The sequence below is a fragment of the Balearica regulorum genome, chromosome 1, assembly GCF_011004875.1.
Source record: "Balearica regulorum gibbericeps isolate bBalReg1 chromosome 1, bBalReg1.pri, whole genome shotgun sequence".
In the NCBI taxonomy this organism is placed as follows: Eukaryota; Metazoa; Chordata; class Aves; order Gruiformes; family Gruidae; genus Balearica; species Balearica regulorum.
Genome location: NC_046184.1, coordinates 88,009,081 through 88,031,222, shown reverse-complemented (window position 1 = coordinate 88,031,222; position 22,142 = coordinate 88,009,081). Strand labels below are relative to the sequence as shown.

The 22,142-nt window shown below is 36.8% G+C and overlaps 1 protein-coding gene across 6 annotated transcripts in view; it reads left to right on the top strand.

Annotated features, from left to right (window-relative positions):
* STXBP5L (syntaxin binding protein 5L) overlaps window positions 1-22,142 on the top strand; it is a 202,730-nt gene that overhangs the window by 122,048 nt on the left and 58,540 nt on the right. For all 6 annotated transcript variants that reach the window (XM_075764835.1, XM_075764825.1, XM_075764817.1 and 3 more), the window contains exons 8-16: window positions 609-732; window positions 2,279-2,357; window positions 2,540-2,694; window positions 4,278-4,350; window positions 5,713-5,860; window positions 7,494-7,561; window positions 8,772-8,812; window positions 12,109-12,326; window positions 16,254-16,426. In XM_075764835.1, coding sequence (XP_075620950.1) covers window positions 609-732; window positions 2,279-2,357; window positions 2,540-2,694; window positions 4,278-4,350; window positions 5,713-5,860; window positions 7,494-7,561; window positions 8,772-8,812; window positions 12,109-12,326; window positions 16,254-16,426 — 1,079 coding nt within the window. The remainder of the gene's footprint in view (window positions 1-608; window positions 733-2,278; window positions 2,358-2,539; window positions 2,695-4,277; window positions 4,351-5,712; window positions 5,861-7,493; window positions 7,562-8,771; window positions 8,813-12,108; window positions 12,327-16,253; window positions 16,427-22,142) is intronic.

The following is a 22,142-nucleotide window of genomic DNA, read 5'->3' as shown; positions in this document are numbered from 1 at the left end:
GCAATATTCCTCTGTTCCAAAAGTATCTTTGTTTTGCTAATTTCCTATATGAATTAAACAATCCTGGTCTCCTTAGTGATCTTGTTTTTATACTAAACATCCCAGATTTCCGTACTTGCTCTGAAACTTAAGTATACAGGGGCAAAAAATGGTTCAAGAATAGAGTGCTATTTCTACTTTTCCTAAATAGTCCTCTGGGGATGGTGGCATGTGTTGTACGTTACTTGTAAAACTTGTCACACAGAATTCCCTGTACATTTGCCAGATGAAATACTTCTAAGGAGAGCATCAGACACATTACAATTGCACTGTATGTCCCTCGATCTTTTACCGTAATACCCTATTCCTTCAATTTTGGTCTGATTCAGTACAGGCTTTCTTACATTCTTGTGTTATGTTAGCATTTATAATGAATTGTTTTGCTTGTCTAGCAGTAGATTACAGCCATTGGATACTAGAAAGTGCTGGTAATGGACATTAGGCAAGCAAGAACCATCCAACTGTTGATACACAATTACATTAATATAATCCAAAGTCATACATTAAAATATCATTAACATAAACACTATATTCCATTTCAGTCTCAAGTTCTTCTTTCATTTCTGTAGGCTATTCATTCTGTTGCTTGGCATCATGAAGGGAAACAGTTCATGTGCAGTCACTCTGATGGCAGCTTGACCCTATGGAATCTGAAAAGTCCTAACAGACCATTCCAGACCACAATTCCACATGGTAATTTTGATATTTAAAATGTATAACTAAGAAATGTATAACTAAGAATGTTCTCCATGCTGTTTGCTAATATCTATATTTCATTTTTTTATTGTAGCCTAGATCCAGAGTTGCTTCTTGCATATTTTAATCTGCAAAGTAGCTGCAAAGTATTATAAAAATCAGAGAGTCATTCTGATCAAACTTTTTTTTTTTAAATTGAAGTCATAAATACCTCTTACTGGGTAATATTGCTCTAATGTTGTCTTTTCTCCAGTTCATCTTAATAGTCTACTGCTAGTCTTTGACACCCTCAGGCCATGGGATTTTTGCATTTCTTTTCTATTTTGTACTTATGTGCTCGTATATGCAATTTTTACAAGAAGTAATACATTTTGTACAAGACACTTGTACAACAATGTGTTGCTTGTTACGGAGATGGTACGAGGCTTCCCAAGTCACTGCAATGAAGAATTTAAAGGAGCCATATTAAGAAATGGCTGTATATTTTATGGCTGGGACTTCATATGCCATTGCTTCCTATAAATGAGGTTAAATAGCCTGACTGGGTGGAGAGGGAGGAAAAAGCGGAAGGCAAGATCTACGTAGCCCAAAAAAGTTTTGCATTTTCTTAAATTTCCTAATTTTTAGTCATAGAATTGTACTTTATGTCAGAAGGGACCTCTCAGAGGTCATCTAGTCTAAGCCCCAGCTCAAAGCAGGCCTGATTAAATCAGTTAGCTCAGGGAAGTGTCTAGTGTCAACACTGGACACTTGAACACTTCCAACAACAAATTACACAACCTCTCTGGGCAATGTCTTCCAGTATTTAATGACCCTCATGGTACACATTTTTTTGCTGATACCTAACCAGAATTTCCCATGTCACAACTTGAGTCCTTTGCCTCCTGTCATGTCACTGTGCACCTCTGAGAAAAGTCTGGCTTCATCTACACTGTATCCTCCAAACAGGTTGTTGTCGAAAGCAAGCCTAGGCTTTCCAAAGTAGCAAAACCAAAAACTGTTATTTTTTTTGGTTTACAAGTGACTTTTCTCTGACTGGAAGAAAGTACTGGGTCATAATTAACTAAGATCCCATGAATGTCAATTGTATGCTTCATTTAATTTTAGCACTCAACTAGTTACACTCCAGAGCATGTAACGTTTTGTCAACAAAAGGAATTGAGTCAATCTAAGAATGACTTAGGGAAAAATTAGGCTGTTTATGGTCATAATGTGTTCACGAAAAAGGTATACATTTGGTCAAATTCATTCATTATTATTAAAGTCTCATCCTTCTCAGTAATCTGCATGGGTTTTAGATGTCTTTGAAGTGTAGTCTATGGTCCTTTAGATATATGTGGCAGTACAAACATAAGCCATAAAAAATGTAATTAATTTAGATAAAATGCATGTTTTACGGAAATAGGAGCTAATACTTATAATGTTATGTAGCTTTAAAGTTCCTTTCTCTTACTGCTTATACAGTTGCTTCAATGTGTATGTTTTAGTTTGGTATTTCTATTATCATGATGTTTTAATACAGGTTTCTTCTTTCTTTCCTTAGGAAAAATTCAGAGAGATGGAAAAAAACCTGAATCTTGTAAACCAATTCTTAAAGTAGAGTATAAGACATGTAAAAACAGGTATGTTTTTAATTCTGTAATTAATGCAATGTTACATTCCTGAGTTAAAGTCCTTTTAGAATCTTTCCCTCTTTCTTTTTGCAAAGCTATTTATTATTACTATTTAAAGGTACTAAACCTATAATGTAAACTTGTATGTACTATGTAAACTTATAATTACTGTGTTATTTTTTTTAATACAGTGAACCATTTGTGATATTTTCTGGTGGATTGTCATATGATAAGGCTTGTCGAAGACCAAGTTTAACAATCATGCATGGGAAAGCAATTACAGTTCTTGAAATGGATCACCCTATAGTTGATTTTTTAACTCTTTGTGAAACCCCGTATCCAAATGGTGAGTTTATTAAGCAAAACACAGTTATGGAAAACATAAATGAAGAGATCTTATCTCACACCTTAATTCCATTCCAGGGGCTTCCATTCTCACAGTTGTCTCCATCTCAAGAAAACCACATCACTGAAAGTAACTGGAACTTGTTTGCATTCTCAATATAGGAAGCAAGTAATCAGTGGACAATAAAGCATACATAAATCTCCAGATATAAGCTTGAAACACATGGCCTAGTGTGAGGAAATATTGCTATTAATCACACATATGTGCTTATATTTCTGACATTTTTCATGAGACTGAAAATCTACAGATTGCTATATTATTGGAGATTAAACTATCAGTTATCTGCAAAATAGCTCTTACGCTTCAGCCTGAATTGAGCTCTTAAAAGTGTTTTGCTGCATATTGTGGGGCTACCATATTCTGAAGTACATTCACAGAAAACTCCAGGAAGTAAATTAAGCTGTAAGTCAAAAAGAAACTAAGTTTAGCATTTTAAGCCCTCGAGCAGAAAAGTAAAAAAAATCTTATATATGGAGCTAAATCAAGTACATATTAAAAACACTTAGTAAAGATAAACTGTATTTATTTCAATGATGTCATGCAAAAATTTAATTTTTGGTAATCAAAGTTAGTTTGAGCCATCATTTAACTGTGTCAAAATTCAGTGACACTTCCCAGTACTAAGATTTTGTAGCACTGCTCACACGCTAGTATTTAAAAATTTTGGTTAACCTGTGTTATTCATAGCCTTGTATAAAACCAGGCCACAAATACTATGCATTCATAGCTGGTCTGAAAGGAAGGTAAATCAGTTGCTGTCAATTTACTCAGCCTTTTGGCATCAGCCATCTGAAAACTATACTCTGAGCTTGCACATACTGGGATGGTTTGCTGCTGTTGAAAAGGGAGCTTTTCATTTCACTGTTATATTTTTTAAAATAACTTTTATGCTATGTAAAGTAATGCACCCTATGCATCAAGGGAAGTATTTATTTGTCATTTTCATTGTTTATTTTTGATAAATGAAAAAAGCATTAAATAAAAAACAAACAATATAATCTAAAGAGCGTACGGGAGGAAGGAGCATGTCAGTATCTGAATTGAACACAGCAGACTTACAGGATTCCTTTGGAATATTCCTTTGGAATTGCTTTGGAAATGAGGGTATTGTGTATCATCAAGTGGACTGGAACAGCTGTTCACAATCTGGTTTTGAAGTACAGTTGTACACAGTAGAAGTATTACTACCGGACAGCAAAAATACATTTTCTGTATAATAATTGGATTCAGCAATGCAGTGATACACACAAAAATTTCATATTCTGTTTCTTTACTTCCAATATACCATCATGCTGGCGTGATATAATATGCCAATTCAATTTCTGCTATGTATCTTGATCAGCAATACTGCCCAAAACTCATTTCTCAGTTCCTGTCTGGCCCTAGTTTGCAGATATGTCTACTTAGTGGGTATATCTAGTATTTCTACCTCAAAACTTGTTTAATATATAAATGAGACTTGCTTGTTTAAAATGACTAATAGGAGAAGTCCTTGTCTTTTATACTTGATTCCTCACTTACAGAATTTCAAGAACCCTATGCTGTAGTTGTGCTTTTGGAAAAAGATCTCATTGTTGTTGACCTGACACAAAGCAAGTAAGTATGAAGTCTTATATGAAGTTATTTGTATATCTTAACTGTCCAGTAAATGATGATAAAAATCCAAATGTTATCATGCAATATCATTTTACTATCCAAAATCTTGGATAATAATTCACTCTATATGGTTAACTCTTGGTAATAATTCACTCTATATGGTTACCTCCACCTTAAGAACTAAGATCAGCTCATCAACAGGAACTTATGATAATATTTGTTCTTAAGTTTGGGAGTAAATCGAAATCTGTGGTCCCTTCAGCATAGGCCTGAAACATTCACTAAACATCAAAGTTAAGTAATACTTGGTCACATGCTGAATTATGACCTGAATGTGTGTTTTGGGAACCAGATTCAACTACTACTTACGTGCATGCCTAACTTCACTGGACTCCAGAGGGACTACCACTTAAGTATTTATTTAAGTATTTTAATAAATAATGGCATTATCTATGGGATTATTTTGTGATCCAGTTGCTGGTTTAAATGACAAATAGTTCTTTCACATCAATGAATCATTGTTCATATCAATGAGGAACTATACATCATGTAATGAGGAACTATACATCATTATTTATTTTGTTCTGCCTCCAGCACTACCAGTAATGTACATCCATATTCACACTGGTATAACTAGGAACAGATTTTGTCCTTAATGTCTTGAAACATTTTAAGTGAATCATATTCTGATCTCACCTACTTTCAAGAATAATTCAAATCATCTCAGCAATATAAAATGGATGTAACTGAAATCAGAAGCAAATTTCCTACATTTTTGAATTGTGAATAACATTGTGTAATATGCCATAAGTGAGCCCTTCCTTCTTATCAGATTGTCCAAACTGATGGAAGTGAGAAATAAACTGAGATCTACTTCATCTGTTATTGCAATTGTTCATTGTAGAATCAGTAGTCTACCAACCCAATAAGCTAAGCTGCTCAATATAAAATCCACAGTTGTATAAGTAGTCCTTAGGTATATAGTATAGTATATATCATATCCATGAACCTGAAGCTTCTAGAAAATGTGTCACTTCTGTATGAAGATTTTGAGATGCTGGGAAAAAGTAGTTCCTAATCCTCATTCACACAAGTAGTCCTAGTAGCCTTAGGAACAATACACATGAATGGGTGTTTATGTTACAAGAGGATTGCTGTCACAGCAGTGGAATTTTTATATCTTTCAGTAACTACACATTGTTATTGACATTAAAAACAATACATATGTTCGAATAAATAGGGGAAAATGTACTTTATTAGTAATGATTAAACTTAGATTCTGTTATACACTTTAATATAGTATGTTTTCTTCTATGACTCAGTGTGTCACAGTGCTTCTAATAAATTGTCTTCCTTAACTAGTTTTCCAATCTTTGAAAATCCATATCCTATTGACATTCATGAGTCACCTGTTACCTGCACAGAATATTTTGCGGACTGTCCTCCAGATTTGATTCCTGTACTCTATTCTGTAGGAGCAAAACATAAAAAGCAAGGATACAGCAATAAGGTAAACAAAATGAATTTTTTTTTTAAACAGAGAAAGTAGATGTACAACCTATGTTTTTGTAACATCTTACCAATTATTTTCATTTTACTTCTTTAGTAATCACTTTTAAGTTGGTCCAACCAGCAGCTTAGCAGCATGCTTACAGCCTGGTATTTGTCCCTCAGAAACACCATCACTGAAGCACAGCCATTAATGAACATTATGTAGGACTTAATCATTAGGCTGCTGGAATTATGACAGGTCAGATTTAATTAAAGGAAAGCCATCAGTGTACAATTCAAATTTGTATGGATAAGTTGTCTCTATCAAAGAAAAAGTGAAAACAACATAACTGAAAGAAGTTAGCAGAAGAGCTTTAGTGAAAGTTGAGGGTTGACAGCATGTCTGTGAGATTTTTATTAAGTAGGGATATTAATAGTTATTTTACTGAGCTACCAAAGTCTTAATGTAATGCTTTTAGATATAGGACAGGCTGCAGAAATAAAAAGAGGAAATGCAATTATTTTATTAATTTCAAGCATTAATCTGGTTTATGTTTTGACTAGAACTAATCCATCCTAATAAATAAATTAGAAAAAATATTGGGTAAACAAATCAGACATCATCAGTTTTCTATTCATATTAACAGAAGTATTCTCCTTGGAGCTGCCTTGTTTTCCATGCACTGAGAAACTGGCCTCTATCTACTTCTTTTGGATCTTGATTCAGCAAAGTACTTCAGAAAATATTTTTTTCATTTATTTGAGTTTGTCTACTTGTCTATCCTTACCTCATATACATATTTCCCAAACTTTTCACCACCTACCTGTGTTCCTTGCACGCTCTCTTGTCCCCTTGCTTTATTTGTGCACATACAAATACACACTCTAAACATAGGTAGCCACTCACTTGCCACCCACCCATTTCTGTACCCACAAGCATTCACTCCATGTATCCACATAACCAGTTTGTGCTCCCAGGTTTTTTCCACCCACTCATATTCTGCACGCATCCTCACCCACTCTGCACATACGTCATCCTCCACATCATGTGTCCTGTATCTATATATCTGTCAACCCTTAGGCACAGACCAGCATTTCGCTCTACCAGGCTCGACCATGGAAGAAAATGGGAGTCTTGCCACTAGTAAACAAAAGGCAGAGAAGAGATGATGATTTCATATGTTCTGTAAAAGTGGCATTCCCTTATCTCATATCTCAAGGCATCATGCTCAGATATTTGTTTCTGGGTCAGCTCCTTCAGTAGTCTTCATCCTCAAAATAGATTCTCAGTCTATTCAGTGTCCTATAGAAACTCCAACAGTTAAGCAATCTGAAAAGAGTAGCAGAACTGTTTGTTACTCTTTCCTCTAGTTCCTATTTTGGATTCTTGAGTGTTAGCTGTGCAGAAATATTTTAAAAATATAGAACTTTAATTAATAACATTAAAATGTTATTAAGTTTCAAAAGCCTTAATTGATAATATAAAAATGTTAATAAGCTTTAAAAGCCTTGAATGCTACATATTTTTTTTTTTCTTTTATGAATTGTATTGCTTTTTGGAAGAAGATGTTTGCTACTCTTGAGTTTAAAAAATAACCCAGCAAGATTCATCAGAACTAGTTGTGATCTCCATACTCTTGTTGTTTGTTTAGGAGTGGCCTATCAGTGGTGGAGCATGGAACCTTGGAGCTCAGACATATCCTGAAATCATTATTACAGGGTGAGAATGAAACTGAGGATTGGTACTTTTAAATTGTTAGTGTCTACAGCTTTTCATTGTGGGTTAGCTATAGATAAGAGTTGATCCTTCACAGAGTATGCATATCCTGGCCTCTTCATTTGAGGTACATGGGTTTTTCCTTGTGCAGAGTCACCACAGAAATTACCATTTGTTGTAGAAAATAGAGCTTTGTACTCGGGGATGAATTACCATTAAGAATTACAACTTGAGGCCCCAGTGTTAGACAGCAAGTCTGTGTACTTGTGAAGCTGGGGTCTTTGGAAAGGAGAATACATTGCAAGAGAATATTTTGGCCTTGAAGGGCATAGAGAATAGCATTAAAAAGAGAAGCAACTGTTCTTCTATAGCTGTTGTCCTTCTGGGGACTTTGTACCTGGGGACAGTTTGGGAATTCCTTTCAATACCCTAGCATTAGTAGGTGGTGGTGCACTGGGATGAATTTCACCTTGTGAGTGGAGAGACAGCCCCATAGCAAAAAGGCATAGAAAGGCTCAGACTGCAGTAGAAGCCCCATGAGCCCTGATGGATTTTCAAGGGGCCATGCTGTAAAACAGAAGCTCTTCAGCTATGATGCACTCTGTGTTTCCCTCTGGTCTCAGTCATGCTGATGATAGCAATATATTTGATAAATTGTTATTATCAATGATACTTAACACCTCTTTTTAAAAATAAGGTGATGATGTGTGCAATAGTACTAATAAGGTGATGAAGGGATTATTCTTACTGTAAACAGAAAGTCTCATTTCTCAAGCTTTATTTCAGGCCTGATTTTATGTTAATAAAAGAACACAACTGTAAGGTATTAAGCAAAATGAAGTTACCCTCTGTCCTTTCAAAGTTTGCTATACATGGCATTTTTAGAGTGCACAGGCTTGATGCTGGCCCACTGCAAAGCCAAAAGTGCTGTAACTTAAATTTGTCATCAGTATGGGAATTAATTTCTTGCTGTTGCAATCTTAAAACTCATTGGGTGGTTAGTTCTTTGTAGGAAAAGCATGAAGAAGTGCTTTCTAAACCTAATCAAACTGATAACAAAATATTTTCTTAGTATATATATCATTATATATTGTCAGTAAGGTATAGAGAGCAAAATACAGTTTTTCTGCTTATATTTATCACTCACTGAAAGTAGAAGATGTTTTCGAATTGCATCTTGTTTTAACACATTTAATTTTTATATTTTTTTAAGCCATGCAGATGGATCAGTAAAGTTTTGGGATGCTTCTGCCAGTAAGTTTCTAAAGTTCACTTCTATATAATGCTGATAAATCACACGCACAAACACATATATATAACACATGATGTTTAACAGTATGAGTAGTAATACCTGGAATGATATAATTAGGAATAATGAAGTGAAATTAAGCAATTTCTAATTAAATTAGGGAAAAAAAACACTGTTAATGGGATATATTAGACAGAAAAGAGTGAATGTCTTTAAGATGAATAAAACCTCCAGATCCAACATACCAAAACCTATGAAGGATGAAGTGTTGGTAAAAAATCCCTAGGACATAATCTCCTTGTGTGTATAAAAGAGTGGGCTCAATTAGATCTAATATTCAGTTCCAGTTGTCATGTCTCTTCTATTCTGAGTACAATATAGTCTTTTTTACAGCTAAGTAAAAATAAAATATGAAAATACAAGGGTGGAGATAACCTAAATCTTTTCTTGTCCAGTCTCCAGTTCCAGGAAATAATTGGGAAGCATTTCCATTCATGCTAGCAGGAAGGAGCTTCAGAAAATACTTGTTCCATAATTCTAGCTATAACTACACATATAAAACCCCATAATTTTCCCCTACAGAAGATACATATGGTACTTATTAGTAAAATATATTTATTAAAAAAATACACACATTTTGGTTGAAAGCTAACATATTCTGGTTCAAATAATGTGTGCTTCATAAAAGTTGCAGTAGAGTTGCCTTATATTCTGTCCTTTCTGTGGTACACGGATGTCTGGGCAGCGTATCTCTTTTATGAGGTATCAGTCTCTTAAAGAAAAGAGAGTGTGAAAGAAACTTCTGTATGAAATGTTAATCATAGAGAGATTTAATTTGACCCTAATAAACAGTCTGTAATGGTCACCAAGAACACGGAGTATGCGATACTTAAACTACCTGCTAGTTCCACGTTGTGCTACAGAATTGTAATGATTAATAGTGCTACCATTTCCCGCCAAATATGGGGAATGATTGCAAGATTTTAATGTCAGCTAAACCTGATGACTTTGTCAGGTAGTTCTCTTTTTGCCTAATACCAAATATTTTCACTCATCAGGATGGACAAGGAGAAAATGAAGATTTCCAAAGCCTCATTTCACAAAGAAATTTTATGTAGGCATGTCAGCTGAACATGACTATGAGTTGGGCTTTTTATTATATAATTTGTCTGTTTGGAAATGGAGGAAAAACAGATACATGCTGCTTAGATTTTACATCTTCCAGTATTTTCAAGTTACGGGTGAGCACCAAAAAGAAAAAAAATTCCTATGAGGTCAACAGGAGTTTAGCTGCAAAGACAGAAGTTTGAAAGAGCTTTAATATGAACAAAAATAGGATAATGACTTTTATTTACAGAAGTAGCATGAGGCATTAGATCTTGTCTCATGCATACTTCATTACATACTTATGCTCTTGACAGGAATATGCAAATACAGGCATTAAAATTAGAATGAAACAATACAGACTGTTGCAAGACCCCAAAGCATTTAGCATATACACTGCACAGGAACCAATGTGTTAGTCATTTCTTCTATAATTCTGGCAGGAATGGGGAAAGGGAAAAACTTCTCATAAGGAATGTAAACATAACCCACTAATCAGTATGTACATGCTGCAATAGGAATTTTTCTTAAAGGTGGAAGCTTAAGAGAGTCATGAATATTCACAATCCCTTCAACAGTAATGGTACTTTCAGTGCATCTCTGATGTCCTGTTCTTAGTCCTGCTTTTCAGGGCATGTACTGTGCTACTGATACCATACTTGGTACTTTTTTATTTACAAGGTTTTAATTATTATTTATGAGGTCTTAACTTTTTTAATAGAATTCAAATTTCATTTGAGATTTCATAGCAAGCATACTATCCTACTGGTATTTGAAGGCACAAAATATTTCACTTCTAGACATATTTTAATTGTATAATTTTGTATCTGAAAGCACAGATTTGTGGTAGACAGGGAATTGCTAAGCCACTGAAGCGGTTTTCCAAATGTATCGTTGCTCAAAAGCGATTGCTCACTCTTATTTGCCCTTGTACAGATAGTCCCTAGTAATTCACAGAAGCATAGAGAATCTCACCTTGTACTTGTACCCTATGATTCTGTAATTCTTCCAGTCCTAGTATGCTTGGACCCATGATGTCTGATTTGAAGTGCCACTCTAGATTTGCCACTGGGACTAGGGGTGTCCTGAGGCCTCTTCCACTGCCACAGAAGGCAGGAAGAATTATGTATTCGTTACAGAAGCACTTGCTGTATTTTGTGAAAATTTGGTAGCGTTTTATATGCTAAAACTTTTAAAAATATTTAAAAAAATATGCTAAAACTCCTAGAATATATCTGCACTGCAAAATGAAAAGGCAATTTTGCTGTGTTCGTCATCCGGTTACATAACTAAAACACCATTCTTCCATCTTTTTGTTGCTCTTGTTATACAAGCTAGCTAGACTGATCTATCACAATTACACTAACATATGGAACAACTTTGCCTTTATACACACCTTTATAGGTGCTGGGCCTGACTGACTTTTTCTGACCTTATGCTGTTGTTAATTAATGCCACTGATAAGTTAATGTGAAAATAGTGAAAAAAGTAAGGAATGTCAATAAACCAAAATGTAGTTAATTATAATCCTTCCTTTACCTCCAGAATTCACTGCAGTGGAGTTCTAGCCTTGACACAGGCTTCTGGATATTAAGGTTTTATATACAGGTATAAATACAGATATACTTATTAGTCAAGAAATTAAAAACATCAGGTATAAATACAGATATACTTATTAGTCAAGAAATTAAAAAACATTTTAGAACTCCTGTTTGTTCAGAAAGTCTTTGTGTTGCCCAGGCCACCAGAATACTTTCCTAATGTTTTCTCTTGAAGTGCCATACAGTCTTTACATTCTAGTAAGGCGATAATCTAGTAAGACGATAACCTCAGACAAATGAAATCTTAATTTCACATCTTCATTTAGGAAAATAGCAGCATTATCAGAGCCTCTCTATAACATTGAGTATAAGCCTAATTATGGCCATAATGGTTAACATACATCTTTGACATCCTGTCCCAGAAAGTACTAAGAAGTATTTCACAGACAAATACCTGGTTTAGAAGTATTAAATACATATCCTACCAGTGCTGTGCACCAGAATAATATCTGTATTGTATAATACCCATCATGTTCTCCTCTTAGACCTTCATAAGATTCTTTATTTTGCCACACCTGAAAAGAAAATGTGAACTGAGGAATTTTACAACTCACTTGCTTCATGCTAGTAATTTTATATGTTTTAATATATTCCAGTTACACTACAGATGTTGTACAAATTAAAAACATCAAAGGTCTTTGAAAAACAAAAACTGGGAGAAGGAAAAGCAACAGCTGAGATTGTGGAAGAAGATCCTTTTGCTGTTCAGATGATGTACTGGTGTCCTGAAAGCCGAATTTTCTGTGTGGCAGGAGTTTCTGCATATGTGGTTGTTTATAGGTTCAGCAAACATGAAGTAAATACTGAAATTGCAGTAAGTCCCTTAGAATTTTACTCTCTTATAAAAGAACAATTTCTAAATCAGATTGCTTTGCTGTGTCTGTGTTCATATACTTGAATAAAATTAATATCAAGCTGTATAAATACAGGTTTAGGGACATTCCATTTTAAATGTTTTCAGTGAAATCTCGATCCTACTTAAGTTAGTGACAAGGATCTAACTGAGTTTTTGAGAGCCAACTCTCCACTTTTTTTGCTTTAATAGTGACATACAGTACAGATTTAAGACATAGTTTGCTTTTAAGACATTATGATACAGTAAATATCTGTTGTACTTACCTGCTCTAAAAATACTGGCTGCTGTATGTTTTTATCAGATAATGTACATTGTGTACATACATAATAATACTCTTTTTTAACTCAAGTAATTCATCTCTTTATGTTCATAGTGTTTGTACCACAAGGGGACTGAAAATTATCACTGACTTTAACAAAATAAAAAAAGTTGATTTTTTTTTCTGGCTTATACTGACTTTGTTTCCCTAAAAATGGACACTATATGAAATGCCACATTATTTATGGCTAAGCACTTGATATTTTCCTAAGCTTTCTTTGGCTTTATCCTGTTCAAATACTCCTTTTTCTGTCCTCATGTCTTAAGCAGTCACCTTATTTCAGGTAAAATCATACAGTTCATGTTCTTTTAACTGCACTGCAGTCACTTTGTACTTATCATTGCTGTACAGCAAGTCTGACTTGACTTTGGTTTAAACCTTGCATTTTTGCACAGGAGCCACAACCACTGCTAACAGTGTGGCTGAACAGCATTTATAATGTAAATTCTTTCTTAAGTCTAAGAAGTTTAACAGGAGACTACTCTCAAGGCAAAGCCAAACTAAACATGACTGCTTCTCCTTCAGGTTTGCCATTCTCTGGTGCTGGAGAACAGTTTGCAGCTCCAGACACTGTCTTGCCAGGAAGTATTTCTTTGTGTCTGCCAGCTCTCACAGGGGCTGACCCAAAATTTCCCTTTTATTTTCCACCTTCCCCAATTACAGTTCTTTCCTTTTCACACTATTTTAATGTACTTTAGAAAATCTATAGTTCTAGCCTGGCAAAAACGTGTCATTTTTGGCCTGTAGCTATGTGCCACCTGGTAAGGATATTCATTACCTATAGCTGTTCTCTTGGTTTCCTCACATTTTTTGTCCCCCAGAGGCGTAAGCTAGTTGAATGTACCCTTTCAGGAAAGTTTTAAAACTAATGAACAGTAATTTCACCTTACTGACCAGCTCATGTATAATGCTGGTAAAAATACTACATTTCAGTATTGTTACATTGTTCCATAGCAAATGCACCTTACCTTTTATTACCTATCATTTAATTTCTTTACTTTCACATCACTTACTTTTGTGGCTGAATTGCATGAGTATTTTCTAAAGTGTTATAATATGTGCAATTTAACCATTTCTCACAATTCATCTGTAATTAAGAAGCATTTATATGAGGAATTGTTCTCTGAAGAGTTGCTTTAATATCATCTAATCTTGGTGGCACAGTCCCTGAGTTCCCCTGGGTTTGTGCATCCCTGAGATGAGCCTCTTCTCTTAGTTTCCACATTCAAGCATTCAAGTCTTCACTCTTAAGTGGTGGGGGTTTTTTTTAATAAAAAGTATGGGAGTCTTGGTTGGAATATGTAGCTGACTTGAGGCTGTCTGTCTATATTGAGACTGAGCTGGTCAGTCTGAGGATTTCTTCCGGCCTGAGGAAAAGAGCCCAAGTTCTAGCACTTAGTACCCTCCCTTCTCTAGCAGCCAGCCTGAACTCATCTTGAGTTCAGTCTACAAATCCCAGCATTTTAAGGACTCCATGTTTGTTTGACTGCCTGACATCAGTCTTGTAATGTTATTGCAGTGGTAAATGGCAAGCATGGAGGCTACTCAAAGGTTTATCCATGTAGCAGGGAAGTCTGCTGCTAAATATGCCTTAAAGGCATAGACTGTGCCTAGGATTTCCTCAATAGAAGTATTATTTGCATAATTCCATATCAGATTCTGGAGGCAAGTAGTATGCATGAGAGAAATTCTACTTCATGATCAACCTTGGAGTCATTGTCATGCAGTTATGTAAAAAGCATTTGCTGCTGTTGTTGCCTTATCATCTGAATCTACTCCATCCTGTCTCAAAAGGATATCTAGGTATCTATTACATGTGATCACTTTCTTGGTGATCAGTCTTTCCTTGGTGAAGCTCCTCTTCAAAGCTCTTGAGAAGAACCATAGAAAAAAAGTTTACACTAGTTGGAATGTAGAAGGGAGAATCAATGAACCTAGTGATGGGATCCTCCAAAAAGATCAAATAAAATAAATTGGTACAACAGGTCTGTACCCCTTCCAAGGTCCAGTCAAAGCAGGGACCAAAGCATTAAAAAAATTCACAGCCATGTTTTTAGGCTAAATTTTTCCTTTTCTCTGCAAATGGACAATAGCTAGAAATTAACAACATGAATTTTAGTAGAAAAAGGAAGACACAAAGAAAGGCATCCAAAGAAGAATGAAGCATTCTAACATGACAAGCAGAAGAACATTCTCTTCAACAGTTACTCCAGTCCTGCATGAAGATTAAACAGCATTATAAATTGTTTCAGTCAGCAGCAATTACTTCCAGGAGATTAGATTTTTCTGAACTCAATATTTCACTCATTAGTCTTTGAAGGCAAATGTTGTCCATAGGTTTCTTAGCTGATTCAGGCAAAAGATATCCATGGATTTTGCAAGTGAAATTTTGAGAAAGGACCCTTTCTCTTCTTATTGAGCAGAATCACTTCTTTCTGAAATCTTATGTGTTTTAACACAATGGTTGAGAAATAGGAGAGTCTTCAGTCCTGATCTTTATCTTCCAATTCTCATAAAACATAGGTATTTTCTTAATACTGTCATCTCCATTCTGGTATAGATGATGTCTCAGTGAGAGATCACTAAGATGGAGTTTGCAGTGTCTAAATCTGCAATTGCTTCTGATTGCTTCAAGGTACCAGCACTGAAATTACTATTCAGCTAGTTATCTCTTTGAGGGCTGTACCTTGTTTTTTATTGTTTTCAAAATAGACATCTCCTTGGACAATTCATCAGGTAGAAAGAATTGCCCAACATTGACTGTGATCCTTTGAGATGATTACTTATATAGATTTGAGCTCCCTGTCCAGTTTCCCCTGTGTTTAGGAGTCCTGAATTAGTGGAAAGAATGGAAGGGTGGTTGGGCCTGGTTGATCTCCTTTTCTAGAGAGCCCTGAAGGAAAGCAAAACATAACTGGTTTGAACTTTGCTTTCTAGAATCTGCTAAGCTCATGTTCAGTCTAAGGAAAACAGAACTTTCTGTGCTGTTATCTCTGATTTCCCTACCCCCACCTATGGACAAATGAAGTTTGTTCATCAGTACTACCCACACTGTCACACTTCTGCATACTAGCTAAAACCTGTCTTGTAGAGACTCTGTTGTACAAGCAATAAGGAGACAGAGTTGACAATCATTCTTTTAATGAATTTGCTTAGGATAAAGATAATGGACAATAGGCAGAAAATTTTCATGACATTTATCCTGAATGATGCATTCTTATGCTGAAATATTATTTATTTGGGGGTGATTAACTTGTCTTTTCATAATAAATGCTGGAAAGTTGTAATCTTGCCTTTCACTTACAATAAAAGGCTTGAATCAAAGTCAGCACTGGAAGAATATACCTATGTATTTTTCCATCAGCATAGGGTAGATGACTAGTTCTTATCTGACATTTCTGTTAGACTGTATAAATAACAAATGACAGTATTCTTTGCCTGCAAATGATAATGAGAAATGTGGGGGGTTATTTTTAAAAAAAGGCTGACTGATATTTATTTGAAAGTAACAGAATGTTCAGCAACTTTCTTTATTAAATTATAACGTAGCTTTTTATTTATTTAAGTCATTAGAGGTACGACTTCAGTATGAAGTAGAAGATATCATTACTCCTGAACCGGAAATAATTCCTCCATTTCCAGATGCCTCCTCCCAGCTTCCTTCTTTAAAGAGCCTTTCAGGCAGTACCAACACTGTAGCATGTGAAGGAACGATGAAAGATAGTATCCCATGTCTTAGGTAAGTCTATGGCATTGTTCAAAGATTTATCTTTCTCAAAAGCTTTCCTATCTGTTGTATTAACAATCAGTTAACTATCAAGAAAAAGAGGTTAATCTTTTTAATATTCTTAATGTATGCAACACAAAGTGAGAAGAAACCAGAATATGGAACAAGCAAAAGAATTGAGGCAAAATAATGAACAAAGGATTTTAAAAGGATATAAGTATGGACAAGATAAACTGTTACAGCAAGGTTTGAGTGTAATTCTCCTCTACGATCTAGGAGTAAATCTTCATCTCATACCCACAGTTTTGAGTGGAATACAAGCACCACAGAATAAATTCAGGAATTCCTGAGGAAGTTTTTTTTTTTTTGAGTTCACAAAGAGACTTCCATTAAAGATGACATGTGCAAAGCTTTCCCTCCTTAATTAATTTGTATAATACTAAAATCTTTCTTGTGAAAGAATGTATGCATGTTATGGGTGTGTAAGGGATGGAAACTGCATTCATACTCATGAAACAATCTTTAAAATATACAATTAGGAACAGTTGCACTGTATGGAAGTGTATTTATGTTTAATCTTTAGAAAGAAGCAAATTGTCTGCTAGAGTACACATTGCCACTGTTTGCAGTAGATTAATATGTTCTTACTAATAAGACAGATAAATTATGGGTTTGAATAGTTTCAAAACAGAATTCCACACAAAACTCCATAAACTGTAATTTCCAGCAGTGATAGTGCACTGCTGATAACAATTGCTCTCATTTTAGTGATTCATTATTATTTCAGTCTAATTATTATTAAATATCTTAAATGTCTCCATTATTTCAAAAGTGGCTTAAATGAATGTTGCTTGACTTTGCAGATACTTTGGGCTGTTGAGCTCCTGAAAACAGCATTAGCACTTACAAGCAATATCATTACGTTGTTCTTGCAAAATTAACAGGGTTTTTTGGCATCCTGTTCATTTGTCCACCTTGTTCAGTCAGGCAGTTGAACCTCAGACCTCAGTTAGTCATTAATATAAACCATGAAAATCAATAGCAGAGGCAGAGAGAAGTTATTAAAAAAATCCCAATGTGAAATCTGTTTATGCCATTGAAATCAGCAAGAATGCAATCGATTATTTCAGTGGCTATGATTTTCCCTCAAGGACTCTTATTTGATTTGGTCTGGGGAGAAGAGGAATCATTCATCTTGGAGGCAGAAAAAGCTGTAATGAACCAGTAGAGGTTCTGCTGGTTAGATTTTAGGAGTTTGCCTAACTCCATATAACCTCACATTAAGCTGGCAAACTGATTTTTGTCCCATTTTACACAAAGTAAATGTAAAATTATTTTGACAGAGAAGTGATTTTTCAAAGTCAAAGTAATTATATTACTATAACTGCTGGCATACTCCCTCTTACATTTAGATAAAAGTATACTGTGTACACTCTCATCCTTTTCAATAGGGAAAGGCATATAAATATCCACACTTTTCCCCCAAACACTAACCGGGTCCACATTCCTTTTCTGTCAAAAAACTTCTGTTCAAAGCAGAATTATGATGATAAGATGAAAGTAGTGCTAGAAAAACAGAAAACCCAGTAGGGGCCTGGATGATGCCGTTGATTTTATATGCAGCAGTACAGAATCTAAGATACAGTGATAATAACGTAAAGCTGCAGCCACCTACACATGGAGGATGAGTGCACAACTTGAACTATATTGATAATCCACATAAAATTTTATATACAGACTAGCTTTTAATCTTCGCTCCCATTGTGTTTACTTTCATATCTGCTTCTCAACCTTGTTACAGCAAATGGGTGGCACTTCACACTACATAATTTTTGCTAGTCAGGATTCAGAATGACTGAATGTGTTTGTGTCTGCAAATAGGTACTAGAAAGCAAGTGATTGAAGGGGCAGAAGTAATGAAAACTTGGCATTTTTCTGAAATCAAAAGTAAATGTTGCCAAGGAAGGCAAGCAGCAGTGTGAAATAAATATTGTTCTTGCTTATTTCAGAAGATTTTATAATCAAATATGCAGCTATAATAACATAAGAAACTGATATATTTGTGATTATCCAGATAAATATTTTTGATGTAAATACTGTCATCAAAAAGCTGTAGCCAGAATGTGAGTTTTTGTTCCCAAACTTTTAGTATCATCCAAAAATTAGGTCAAACAAGGGTTTTGACAGTAGCTCCAAAATGATAAAGAACTGTCTGTGATTATCTCATGAAGAAAACTAAAAAACAAAACTTGGCAATAACCAAATTCAGTGTAGCATAACAAGAACATGTCAAGGAAATCACTGAAATATCTATGTTCCTTCTGCGCATACTCCTGCAGACCATTTAGGCTTATACTATAAACACTTCAAAAAACCAAATCCAAAACAAGGTGAAGAACTAAATATCAGCATTACTGTTCAAGCAAGATGGTTAATGAAACCAGGGAAATGCTTCAAGCATACTTAAAGAGGAAGATGTCACAGGAACATGAGAATGACAAACTGAATCATGAAATCTGAAACTATTTTACTCCAGTCTTATGGTCTTTCACCAGCGACAACTTATTCTATGCTTAGAGAAAAAGCATACCTGTTACCCTCTGAAGTAACATCCCTCTTACCAAAGAAGATCCTCAAATTTGCAGTGAAAAATAGAGAAAGATGTTTGCTCTTTTTGCCCAGGTAACAACAATCTGAAAGAAAATTTAGAAAGCACCTCAATTTCTCTATTTTTTTCAGCATATTGTTAAAAACACAGTGGAAAAGTAATAAAATAAAAACATTTTTTAGAAGATCAGAATTACTTCTGCAGCCATTGTCAGTCTCACAGTAGTTTGTTTAGAAGCAGAAAAGGATAAACACATTGCCTCAACAGATATTTGTTGGAACTCACCATAGCAGTGTGCTTGACTCTTGTGTTCTCCCACATCAGCAGTTACCCATTAGAAAATATGGATGAAAAGTATGTCTGCTCAGAGGAAAGGGCATTAGACTTAAGTCTTGCTTCTTGAATCTCATTTACCTGTTTTGTATTTTTTATAACTTTTTTAAGGGCAGGAGCTGAAAACTGAAAATGGGGTGCAAGATGGAAACACCACCACTAGTATGCCTCTTAAAGGCTTATCCGCAGACATAAGAAGTGGAAGGGCCCCATCATAAAAGATACTCTGGAGGACTATTTGTATAAAATATTCAGCTTCTGCTTGCTGTGAAGTTTGTTTGAAAATAATACATCTTCATTGTATACAACTCTTATTTGTGGTTTCAGTTTTCCCCAGTCTCAAAAGACCCTTCTCCCTTGGCAGCTTGGGTTCACAGATCTTTGTCCCTTTGTTCTCACCACTAATGCTCCTGGGTAATCAGGGCTTCATTAAGCTTATGGATGGTGTCACTTCAGAAATGTTCATGGATATGTATCTTATGAACAAAGGAAAGGGCAAAGCTTTAGTCCCAGTAGAACAGGTAAGAAAGTGCAACACTTTGAGCAGAGGTTTGCTGTTAACAGAAAATAACAATACAAAGCTATTGCCAACTGCTGTGGGTTGATCTTGTCTGGCTGCCAGGTGCCCACCCAGCCTCTCTGTCACTCCCCTCCTCGACAGAACAAGGAGAAGAATGTAAGATGGAAAAGCTCATGGGTTGAGATAAAGACAGGGAGATCGCTTACCAATTACTGTCACAGGCAAAACAGATTCAACTTGGGGAGTTGCCAATTATTGCCAATTAAAAACAGAGTAGGAGAATGAAAAAATCTTTGAAAAGACAAAACTAAAAACAAACTCTCTGCACCCCTCCCTTCTTTTCAGGCTCAATTTCACTCCTGACTCCTCTACCGCCTCCCCCACCCCAAGGAGCACAGCAGGGGATGGGGAAAGGTGGTTGCAGTCAGTATGTAACACTTTGTGTCTGCCACTTCTTGTCATGTGTGGTGGGTTGACCCTGGCTGGAGGCCATGTGCCCACCAGAGCCGCTGTATCACTCCCCTCGTTCACTAGACAGGGGAGAAAAGGTTTAAAGGGTCAAGAAAGGCTTGTGGGTCAAGATAAGGACAGGGAGAGATCACTCACTAATTATCGTCACAAGCAAAACAGACAGAACTTAGAGAGGGAATTCATCTAATTTATTACCAAGCAAAACAGAGTAGAGGAATGAGAAATAAAATCAAATCTTAAAACACCTCCCCCCACCCCTCCCATCTTCCCAGGCTCAACTTCACTCCCAGCTTCAACCTCCGCCCCCCCTCAGCGGCACAGGGGGACGGGGAATGGGAGTTACGGTCAGTCCATCACACGGTGTTTCTGCCGCTTCCTCATCCTCATGGGGAGGACTCCTCTCATTGTTCCCCTGCTCCAGCATGGAGTCCCTCTCATGGGAGACAGTCCTTCACAAACTTCTCCAACGTGAGTCTCTCCCACAGGCTACAGTTCTTAATGAACTGCTCCAACGTGGGTCTCTCCCATGGGGTGCAGACCTTCAGGAGCAGACTACTCCAGCATGGGTCCCCCACAGGGTCACAAGTCCTGCCAGCAAACCTGCTCTGGCGTGGGCTCCTCTCTCCACGGATCCACAGGTCTTGCCAGGAGCTTGCTCCAGTGCGGGCTTCCCACGGGGTCACAGCCTCCTTCAGGTGCCTCCACCTGCTCCGGTGTGGGGTCCTCCACGGGCTGCAGGTGGAATCTCTACACCCCCTCATCCTTCCTCCATGGGCTGCAGGGGGACAGCCTGCTTCACCATGGTCTTCACCACGGGCTGCAGGGGGATCTTGCTCCGGCTCCTGGAGCACCTCCTTCCCCTCCTTCTGCACTGACTTTGGTGTCTGCAGAGTTACTTACATCTCACTCCTCTCTTGGGCTGCAAAAGCGCTCTCTTTAACTTGTTTTTTCTCTTTCTTAAATATGTTATCACAGAGGCACTGATTGGCTTGGCCTTGGCCAGCGGCGGGTCTGTCTTGGAGCCAGCTGGCATTGGCTCTATCAGACACAGGGGAAACTTCTAGCAGCTTCTCACAGAAGCCACTCCTGTAGCTCCTCCCCCCCCCCCCCAACCTTGCCATGCAAACCAAATACATCATGCTTTTCCCCCTGCTCCAGTGTGGGCTCTCTCCCGGGGAGTGCAGTCCTTCAGGCACAGACTGCTCCAGGGTGGGTCCCTCACAGGCCACAGTTTCTGCCAGAAAACCTGCTCCTGAGTGGGCTCCTCTCCATGGGTTGCAGTTCCTGCCAGGAGCCTGCTTCAGCGTGGGCTCTCCATTGGCTCAATGTATGGGTATATGCACAGTATGTGCTCTAGAATTATTAAGGGAGGAATATAGGAATGTAGTCAGCATATGTAGAGATCCAACAAGGAAGGCTAAGGCCCACTTGGAATTAAATCTGGCAAGGGATGTCAACAACATCAGCAGCAAAAGAAAGACTAGGGAAAATGTGAGCCCACTGCTGAATGAGGTGGGTGCCCTGGTGATGGAAGATACAGAGAAGGTTCAGAGTTGCTGAATGCCTTCATTCATACTGAATGCCTAAGGCTGGCCCTCAGGAATCCCTGGCCCTAGGGGTAGGAGAGAAAATCTGAAGAAAGGAAGATCTTCTCTTGGTTGAGGAGGATTGGGTTAGCAAACATTTAGGCAAACTCGACATCCACAAATCCATGGGCCCTGATGCGATGCACTCATGAGTGCTCAGGGAGCTGGCAGATGTTATTGCTAAGCCACTCTCCATCATCTTTGAAAGAT